We start from the raw sequence: 10,518 nt of genomic DNA, 5'->3' as shown, positions 1-10,518 counted from the left end.
GTACATGCATGATTAAAAGGATATAGATATCCATCATCAAATTTTAGAAATAAATTGACGAATCGTATTCGAGCATAAGATCGATTGATGACTATAGCACTTTATGAAATTAGGGGAAATTATTCCTAATTTAAACACTACTTAGGAATTTCATAGATATGGTATTATCTTTCAAAGATTCAACCAAGATTGCAATTTCACGAATTAGGAAAAAAAATGAATATCAAATTAATGAATATTCCTATGTAATTCGTGATATTGCTTGGATAGCATTTTCAAATTCAGATGGATGACGGATCACAAGAATCGGGATTGACGATGCTTCACGGCGGCCAACTCGCAGCCAGCGATTCACAGTGGCATGGCTATGCTTGGCAAGACGCTCACGGTGAGGTGGCTCAATGGTGCTCAGTTGGCAAAAGTGTTTGCGCTGGTTGTCGTGTCACAAGGACCCATGATGAGGGGTGCTTGGTGGTTAACATCATGAGAGCTCTCAGGGTGGGCTAAATAGTACCAACGCCGATACATCACTCTCAAAAAATAAATATTTCGGCACGTGGTGTTATAAATATATATTTTTACATGTACATGATGAATTATTATTCTTATGACTATCAAATTCACATGTAAATAAAAAATAATAAAAAAGCTTAAAATGAAGTTACGTTGAAAATCGTAAGTCATGGGAAGTGAGAGTAAGAAGAGAAGACTTTTTCCCTCTTATTTTTTATTTTATTTTTGCATATTTACTTATTGGCTTACGCTTATTAAAAAAATTTAAAATCGACCCATTGTACGTCGGAATTCTAGACTCGCATATCGAAGCATGTCGGGAGAGTTGATCACATGGACACTTGTTGATTGCATGTTGGACACGTATTGGAGCATCGGACATGATGCAAAGGTTCTAAAAAAGTGTCGGTGCTTCCTAGAAAGTAAATTGCAAGAAATTTCCAACACTTGTTGATTGTGTGTCAAAACGTGTCGAACATATATTAGAGCATTGCACATGATACGAAGACTTCAAAGATTGTCGATTCTTCCCAGGGGGTGAATTGCAGGGACTGATATTAAGCAGCAACTTGAACAGTCCAACAACGTCGTCGAGAGCCTGCCCCCAGAGCACGTGGCTTTGGGATTTGTTGCAAGGGTGGCCCATGTTCCCTGAAGAAGCTGTAGGGAAAAGTGTCGAACAAGCCAAATTCAAACCGAGAATCGCGGCTGAACCAAGAAATTCTGAACAAGGCGCCAATAAAATCTGCTATGTTGGACAGCAAACGAGAGCGTTGCTGGTGGTGCCGGTGTGGTTTAGGCACACGCAGGAGGAACCGGAACTCGTCGGGAAAGCAGCAGCCCTTGCGGCGTGGACTCCTCGTTGTGGGCAGACACAGCGGCAGCTTCGTCTTCACGGATTGACGCCGTCTCAGTCAGGTGGCGCGGCGGTGAGCAGAGGAACAGCCAGGGGGAAGCCTAAAAGCAGCAAGCGCCACGGTTTAGTGATGGAGGAACTCACACGGAGGCGTGACGGTTGCCGGTGCAAGATCAGCAACGGTGGTCAGTAGCGTGCGGCAACAAGGGCGTCGGTGTGAAAATTGCAGCAAGAAAGCAGCGTCTGGTAGTGGAGTTGGAGGAGCTCGGTTGTGGTCGTGGAGACGCACGCCCGAGGAAGAAGATAACTCCTCTTTCTCTCCGGCCAACTTCTGTCGATTCTCACTGGAGCCGAGATTGCTGTGAACACGGCCCCGTACACGGCCGCCATCGTTTCCCAACATTACCCATGTACTTATAATTCAATTTTCCAGCTTGGCATTGTGCAATTTTCGGTTCCATTAATAATGTCCGTGGGCTTGGCCGAACTTCCTTTCACTACGGGCTTAGTCCAAATTAAGCTTAGAACTATCCATTTAGGTCCTTCTGCCCATATGATGAATGCAATAATTAATGCAAATGTTCCTAATGCAATTAACTCATTTTTATTTAGGAATCGGGATCAATCCCTAATTTTTAACATGAGGGGACCTATATTTAGAACCAGAAAAAAATTAAGTAAGTTGTTGTAGATATGCCTCCTCATTATGGGCGAACCTCTTGTTCAAGCCCTTAGGGACATCCTTTTAGCAGCAAACTATCCAAAAATTTATTTGAGAGCATAGAGACATGCAAAGGTGCCAGAATGGTAACGTTTGTAACTAGTCAAGCTGTATTTCTTAAAAGATCCTACTAGGCTGGAAAAAAATAAGTGTTTAGAGAGATATTGAGAGAGCTTTCACAAATACATATTTTACTTCAAGGGACTCTGCTTAACACATTACATCAGCATTGCCTTTTATAGGCATTAAGAAGTCACATATAACAAAGACCATGCTCACAAGTCTCGAAACAAACAGAGGCTCCAAAAACTCCGGTCGGGATTTATTCTAAATGATATGAACAGTGACTGTGACCAGTGATTTTCCTAACTTATTGCTATAGTATTTTGCTATGGTGACCTAGCTACAGGCCTATCTTCTATCGTGGGAGTTGTAGTCATAGTTTGAATCATTAGAGTTATGTATTATGAGCTGTTCTTCCACATGTTTTTGTTCAAGTTTTGAAAATCTAATGTCGGGGGCTCTAGGTGACTTTCTTTGTGTTATCAGGGCATTCCACATATTTATTCCACTTGAAGATGATGCTTCCACACAAATCCCGGAGGGTCCTAGAATGTCGGCAAACATGTTTGAGTGGGGCCAATTTGTTGGTTAAGCATAGTGAGATGTTTCTAGTCCAAGAATTAAGGACAAAGATCTTTGATCATAGGGTGAGGGCTTCCCCATTAGGCATAGGATGCCTGAACATAAGATTCTTAAGATGTCTATGTGGGATCGTTTGTGTCTGACATTTCTTACTCTTGTGATGGAGGTGTCCTCACTTGGTCCTTTGCTTGTTGGAATTCTTCAAGTGCTTGTTTTGCTTCTAATGCAAAGCTACAATGATCCCATGAGATACATTAGGGATGGTCATGTTTTCTTGGCATAAGGCTTTTCAAAGTTCTCTGTAGTTGTATTTAACAGATCCAACACAATTAGGAAATGATTTGTAAGTAACGTGTGGTTAAGGTTTGTAGGTTGTAGTTCCTGCTCCTTCCGGTGCATTGGCAATGTTGCCATTATTTTGTACAAAAGCCTATGGACGTTAAAGAAACATGAAAGTGTGTATTTATGATTCTGGTTGGACAGTTCTAACTCTTGTTGGAAAAGATACTTCCAATGAGTGGGGGGATAGAACCAATTAAGTATAGCCAAAGGGTTCATATCACTCTCCTTTTCAATGTTATGGCCAAGCGCAAATAGCCTAATTAAGTTGGCGATGAACTTTCTGGTAAGAAGTTCAATAATTGTTAAGTACTTATCACCAAAACAACCATCGAAGTTTATTAGGGAAATCACATTCCTTTCAAATTAAATGATGTATAAATGGATATCTAGAGTTTAATTCAAAAGGATAAAGAATTGAGTCTCCATAGAGTCTGAATAGATCCATATGGCACTGCCACATGAGGTTGTCAAGATTCTCAGTGAGGCTGTCATTCTATATCTATTCAATAATTTCTTGAGGGTAATCTAAACTTGGCTAGTCTCGCATTCTTTTGATCTCATACTTTTCTTGTGATGAAAAGTATGAAAAGTGTGCCTTATAATGTACATATTAATCTCTACTTGTGCCTTTGGTCTTGACAGAAAGTCAGCAAGCACGTTCTTCTTTCCTGCAATTATTTGGTTTCAAAAGAATATTTTGAAAGCTATTTAGCCAACCGAAGTAGTTGAGAATTTTGAATCTGCTTCTGTTAATCATCTAGGGAAAAGATGTCATGTCCAATTTTACTAGAAAATGATGGCCAATAAGATAGAACTCGAATTTTTTTATTCCATTTTTAGCGTCAAAATTTTGTTTAACGTAGAATGATAATGCATATTAACTTAGGAAAACTTTTCACTTTTATAAGCACAGAAGTGTCGCTACCATAAATTTCTTCAAACGGTTTGGCCACCCAATATTCATCACTAGCATCAGTTTTGGGGGATTCTCTTTCCTATGGATGAAATATGTAATGGGGGAAGAGTCTGTATGATTTCCTTAAGTTCTGCGATTGCTCTAATATGGGTTTTTCTCTAAGGTGGGCGATACTTCTTTAGCATTGATTGCAATTGAATCAACAATTTTGCAATGTTGGGAACGAAGTCCCTAAAATAATTAATTATCACAATAAATTACTGAACTTACTTTATCATGAGTTTATCGTGAGGTTTTCTCATGGAAATTTCAACAATTCCTAAGTAATGTGTGGCCCTGGATAGTATGTACCTAGTTCAGGTGCATACCAAAAATTCAATTTCTGTTTATGCAAATCTTTCTTTGAGATAACATGATTATATTTCTTTACAATATCTGCAAACTACTCGAGGAGTTGACAGTGAATTCTTCATCAAGACCGTAGAGTAAGATGTCATCACCGTAGACTACTGTACTTGACAAGATTGACTGAAAAATTCTACACATGGCCTTTTAAAAAAGGATGGGACTACTTTGAGGCCAAAAGAGAGGATCTTTCATTGAAAATGCTGGTTTAGAATACAAAAACCTATCTTGGGGCTATCTTCAAGATAAATGTCCAATTGCCAAAATCCGGCTTTTAGACCAAATTTGAAATAAAATGTGGGCTTTAGATAAACCAGCAAAAACATAATTTTTTTAGGCTAAAGGAAACTTGTCATCTTGAAGGAAAAGGTTGAGGGGATGATAATTTATCACTAGTTGCATTTTTCTTCTGTTCTGCTCAACTCGTTTGTTAACATAAAAAGCTTCACAAGCCCATTGAGAACTCGAGATTTCAATAAGGCCAGCAGAAGCAAGATATTCCGGATTCATTCCCATGTGACTCGCTTTAATAGGGTTTATATTTTCATTTTTTTTTAAAGGGGGGTAGACAAAAAAACTCTGAGTTTTTCCACAAAAGATAAGGACATTTCTAAGATAATTCAAAATGAGACTCTAAACAAAATTCTAACAACTTTTACATGATCGAATTTAGCAAACTCATCTAGATAAAGAAAAACCTTTAAATATTGACAAATTTAGAGAACTAATATTGAGTTATGACATCCCAACTAATGATCAAATCTTTGTTGGGGAGATTAGATCCAAATATTTTAGTGGTTATAGAGTACTGAGGGAAAAACTGAATAGTTACTAATATAGTTTGCATATTTGTAGAAAAAGTATCTCTTGAGACATAATTGAAATATCAAACACAGAAATTCAAGTGTTCTTTAGAAAATAAACCTTTGTGCCTAGAATTGAAGAACTTGCACCACTATCCATAAAAGCAATGACTGAGATGGGTTTGACAAGTTTTGAGGTAAGGATTTTTATAGGAAAATGAAGATAATGGACTTGACTTGAAAATATACTATGGTCTTGTTCTAAAGAGATGATGGATATATGGAAAAGATCTTTAGAGTTTGAATCAAAATTAGTTTCACTAAGAGTTTAATAATAAAAGAATTTGATCGGATGGATCTTCATCAATGAAAAATAATGATTCAACATCATCATTTTCAAGTGAAACACCAGTTTCAATTTTAACGTGATATATCAAATGGTTTTGACATTTTTTCGTTTGAGGCAATTTTTGGCTAAATGACTTCTTCTTTTTTTGTTGCAGATGAAATATCAAGTTGATCTCTTGCGATTTGAGCGATCTTTTCTTCTTCGTAGAAATCGTCATTTTTCTTTCTCGAAATTGCTTAGATCCATACTTGGATTTTCCCACCTAACACCTTTTGAAATGCTTTTTCTTTCTAAAAGATTTTCTACAAGAGCCATCACAATCTTTTTTGGAACACTTAATCTTTAAAACTTAATCTTTAAATTCTGACATGAACAAGCTCCATCAAGTTCTCAATTATCTTTGAGGTAAGTTTTCATCATTTCACACTTTAGACACAAATCATCAAGGCACAAATGGATCTCTTGTTATATTTCTCCCAAGAAAATATCCACAATTCTCATTTGCTTGTTAAGAAATTATCTCTTAACTTGCAGAGATAACTCTTTAGGAATATAGGCGCTATAAAACCGGTTTCAAGTTTGCATCCGTTCCAAGGCCATAGAAGAGTTTGAGCATTTCTTGATAATACTTATTGAGATGCTTTTTTTTAGAGAGAATGATATTTTCTTTCAAAAAAAAACTCTCTTCTCTTGAGCTTATGGAGGTCAGTATACTTGCCAATGAAAAAATGACAGAGGAAAGTAATAGCTTGGTCGAAGTTTGCTAAAGGCAGAAGTTACACTTGGTCTTACTCTGACAAATCTATTTGACTTGGTCTTACTCCTGACAAATCTATTTGTCATGATTTGTGAGAGCTTGGGTGCTTAACCAAGTATGAAACTTTTCAAATCTTTTTGATCATTTGGAATATGGAATATTATCATCAATTAAAAAAAATTGTTTAGAGGCGGAAATTAGATTTTAGAATGGATTATTTGGTTGGATAACATTTGACTCAAAAAGATTTGAATCCATCCTCTAATCTGGAGGATCGGCCATGAATATTGAAGAAGTGGTCGATAAAATAGGAAAATATTTGATAGCGGGGATCAAAAAAGAGAAGGAAGATGAAAGAGAAATCGAGTCTGGTTCTGAATCTAAATTCATCGAAGAATCAATTCTAGAGGAGGCTAAATTTAGTCTTTTAAGACAATAGGATAGGCTGTTTTTCTTCCTGATTGCCCAAATCTCTCAAGAATCATTCGGACGGGTATTGCTTCTCCTTTAGGGAAGTCTTCTTTTTCAAAATCTTTTCTTTCCTTTTTTCTTTCCTTTTTCTTTGCTTAGGCGACCCAATTCTCTAGGGTGAATTTCCTGCTCTCGTAGAAGTTTCTGCAAGAGCAACAAAAATTGAAATGTTTTGTAGTGGTGGAGGAGAATACTCAATTCATGGGAATGAATAGAAAGTTTGAATTTTCCTCTTCAAAGAGTTGAATTTGCTTCTTAAGCTTCTCTATTTCCGTCTATGGACTTTCAAGATGATGATTCTCTATTTCCGTCTATGGACTTTCAAGATGATGGTATTCCAAATGTTGTCCAAATTCCAAGATATGAAAACTTTGTAAAAATCGGAAAGCATTTTTTATGATTTCATCATATCTTCCAATCTCTTTGTACCTTAATCAAAAAAAAAAAAAAAATCTTCGTACATTAACGATTTTGGAATCAATCGTATTGAAAGCATTGTTGTGTACTAAACAACTAATTGGATTGCTAAAATTTAGATGTAAATAGTACAGAACCCTTGTAAAACATGGAATGATGCCAATGCATCATAGGCGCATTACACGACCCATTTGGGACTTTAATCGTGTATTATATTGTATTTAGCTGCACCATATCCAAAAGGAGCCGACGCAATGGCTCCCAGTACTTGCGGTGGAAGGCAACATCCCATGGGGTATATTGGCCAAACACAACAAAGAAACAATCACGGGTAAATGAGCAGAAACTTCTGAAGTCGTCTAAGAGTGAAAAATATCGTGATTTTGAATTAATTTAAATAATTTTGTTTTTAATTATTCATGTCCCGAGAAAGACGACAAGCCCAATAGAATTTGACGGAATCATTATAAATCATGAATTCTCAACCGTGAAATATGCTCAAGCGCGACCTCCTAAAGTTATATAGCAGAAAGCAATCTATGGCAAATTCCTGTCACAAGACAGATTATCCTTCATGAATGACCTATCCTAGCTATGCTATTCCTAACACTCGACCGGCAAAATATAATTCAATAGCCCAAGTAATGTCGTAAGTTGGAACCAAGTGTCGAGACAAGTTGATAGGGTAAAGTGCTCATGACTAGATGGGCAATTTGTGTAACACAAAAGTGCACAAAAAACTTTAGCATGTGAAACTGCTAGATTTATAGTTTCTGAAAAGAGTGTAAACGGGAAATCATAAGCACCCACCTTGTGGATTAGACGCTATATTTGCGTACACAGTTTATCGCTGAATACATACAAACTAAAATATCCTTAAAACAATGGCAAGCATGCCGGGAATCGTACATGCATCCATTCTCTCTCATACCTTAACAGGTGACTCCATCCAATCTCCTCGAGCAAAGTCAGCTTTAGTTCAAACAGCTTCCTCTTCGGGGTCACCGTCTTCTTGAATCATATCATTCAGTACCTAAACCAAAATCATTTTAGAGCATGTAAAAATATACCCATTGCTGTGATATGTTTTTCACGTTGAGATTATCTCAAAAAGCAATATTTCAATCACAGATGAACTCCCCAAGAAGCAGTCACAAATGGCAATAACAATTATTTTAAGTCAGCCAAAATGCCACTTTTCAATGAATGGTAAGGAGAAGACAGAAAACAAGCTTGTTAGCAGCTCTGTGGTCAGAAAGAAAGTAAAAGTGAATTTGTCAGAGTTCCTTTCCATAAAACTAAAAATAAAATAATGAAAGAAAACCACGTATATACATGGAAGCTGATATGCAAACATCCAGGACAAAAGACTACAATAAGCGAAGTCTTCTTAACTACGCCATACAGGTGCACAGGTACACTTTTATGCGTATATGAGAACATGACTTGAGGTTTAGTCAAATAGACAGCATGACTTTGGTAGCAAGAGCGGGAATTGAAAGAAGGTTTGAAGCAAAAAATAGAGGAAGAGCACAGTATGAGGACTAGTGCAACTATTGCAGGAAATACCATTTTCGATGCCAGCATCTTGGACATGCTAAAGAAAAAGATATAACAAAATAAGAAGCATCTCGACTGAAAAAAACTACTGGTTTCTGGAGGGAGTTGGTAGTGCCACCCAACACAGTACCTTCAGCGCTGTTCCCAGCCTTCCATGACGTTGCTCACGAATGACCAAGAGAGTACCGTACTTAGAGGACTTCACATCAACCCATTTCTTCAATTCCGCAAAATTTTCTTCAAAGAGATTGGGTGGGACACCAGGCGTCTGAACAGGTACGTCACCACTTGCATCCACATCTTCTGAGCCCTCAGTTGTAGCTTTTGCTGAAGCCTTCTCTTGCTGCAAAAATTAAGGCGTGTGAGAAAGTGATACATAATTTTTGAATTAATTGATTAATCACCATAATGGATTTGATAGATTCTGAAGATAAGTAACTTCACGTTGGGGGAAAGGTGACACCGTTGACAGCATGCCAGCATTGGGGACCCTAGTGCTGACAGCTGTTAACTGTGCACAAATAGCATCACAATTTGACTGGGATGGACACTTGGTGCAAAAAATTTATAAGTAAAGAAGCACACATTTGCAGAGCCATCTCAATTCACATATTTAATCATTATCAAAGGATATAGGCTAGCAATTCATATGTCATAGGGAGACAGATATCTAAGAAATTGTTGATATAACCAGAATTTGATATTAGGACTGCACATAAATAATCTGCAGGGCTGCATTACCACCTAAAGCTTAAAGCCGTATAAGTATGTCATGCTACTAATGTCCAGGAACAGGTTTCAGTCATCCTTACACTGACGAACTCAATTTCTGCTACTGCTAACCCCTTCTGGTAAAGAGCTTCTGCTAATTGATCACGTGTAGTCTCCATCTTCTTCTTAATATTCTATGCAAAAACAAACAAGTAGATGGAAATATCACATGCTTCAGAATTAGAAATTCATGACATATTGAGTATGAGAAGTTGGAGCATCATAATATGTTAGTGTACCAAGAAAAAATTAATAAACCATGAAGAGCTTATCAGGGTGTGCTTAATGCTTCTTCCAAGCAGTCGCATTGAATTTTTTATAGATTAGTGGAAGTGGCTGCATGGTACGATGACACAAACCTCTGCATCCTCATCCTCTGGATCACTTTTGAATGCAAAATATTTTGCTAACTCATCTCTGTCAATGCTATTGATAACTTCGTCGGCTCCATCAATGATCTGCAAATCACCATAAAACAAATACACAGTAAGTAAACTCACTCCTCTTTTTTTTTTTTTTTTTTTTTGGTAAGTAACTCACTCTCTCTTTGTATTCTTTTAAAACCAAAAAGATAACTTACAGCATGGTCAGTTAAGGAAAACCGGACATAAAGCACAAAATGGTGCTCGAAGAAATCCTACTGACTGGACTTCCAGATTTACCCAGCTTATATGGGGATTTCCGTCAGAGTTTGATGTGCGGAAATGAGGCACCAATTAATTTTCGGAAGGTGTTGGCCCCTTTTTGTTAGAAAGTTTTGAATAAGTCCTTCAGTTTCCAGTTTGCCCATCTGAAACTGGCTTAGTTTTTTGACAAATAGAAACTGCCTTTATCTTGTCCAGGAATGTATTAATGCTTGCTCAGTTATCAATTAGCCTTTACGAAGAAATTTTGACAGACAATATCAGAACTCTTCAAGAAAGGCTTTGGAATGATGCATCTCAAGGTATGGCCCAATCCTTTTGAGAAAAAAATATAAGCTGTCCAAAGTC

At 37.3% G+C, this 10,518-nt stretch overlaps 1 protein-coding gene and 1 pseudogene across 1 annotated transcript; one reads left to right on the top strand and one right to left on the bottom strand.

Annotated features, from left to right (window-relative positions):
• Nucleotides 1–7,876: 7,876 nt before the first annotated feature.
• LOC120290874 (tripeptidyl-peptidase 2-like) lies at nucleotides 7,877–10,047 on the bottom strand. Its single transcript, XM_039307511.1, has 4 exons — nucleotides 9,886–10,047; nucleotides 9,568–9,660; nucleotides 8,886–9,098; nucleotides 7,877–8,228 (listed from the first exon to the last, which is right to left on the bottom strand). Exons 2-4 carry the CDS (start codon nucleotides 9,643–9,645, stop codon nucleotides 8,175–8,177), a joined length of 345 nt encoding a protein of 114 aa, XP_039163445.1. The 5' UTR covers nucleotides 9,646–9,660; nucleotides 9,886–10,047; the 3' UTR covers nucleotides 7,877–8,174.
• Nucleotides 10,048–10,145: 98 nt separating this feature from the next.
• LOC120287430 overlaps nucleotides 10,146–10,518 on the top strand; it is a 3,136-nt pseudogene continuing 2,763 nt past the window's right edge.

Source organism: Eucalyptus grandis, chromosome 1 (assembly GCF_016545825.1).
Source record: "Eucalyptus grandis isolate ANBG69807.140 chromosome 1, ASM1654582v1, whole genome shotgun sequence".
Taxonomy (NCBI): Eukaryota; Viridiplantae; Streptophyta; class Magnoliopsida; order Myrtales; family Myrtaceae; genus Eucalyptus; species Eucalyptus grandis.
The sequence above is the reverse complement of the archived record's forward strand: the minus strand, read 5'-3'. Positions and strand labels throughout refer to the sequence as shown.

Excerpts from the sequence above, each read along its gene's own strand:
- LOC120290874 (XM_039307511.1), bottom strand. The coding sequence starts at position 9,645 with ATGGAGACTACACGTGATCAATTAGCAGAAGCTCTTTACCAGAAGGGG. Across the intron at positions 9,099-9,567 it reads CAGAAATTGAGTTCGTCAGT|CAAGAGAAGGCTTCAGCAAA; the intron begins GTAAGGATGACT and ends TAATTTTTGCAG. Across the intron at positions 8,229-8,885 it reads GGCTGGGAACAGCGCTGAAG|GTACTGAATGATATGATTCA; the intron begins GTACTGTGTTGG and ends ATTTTGGTTTAG.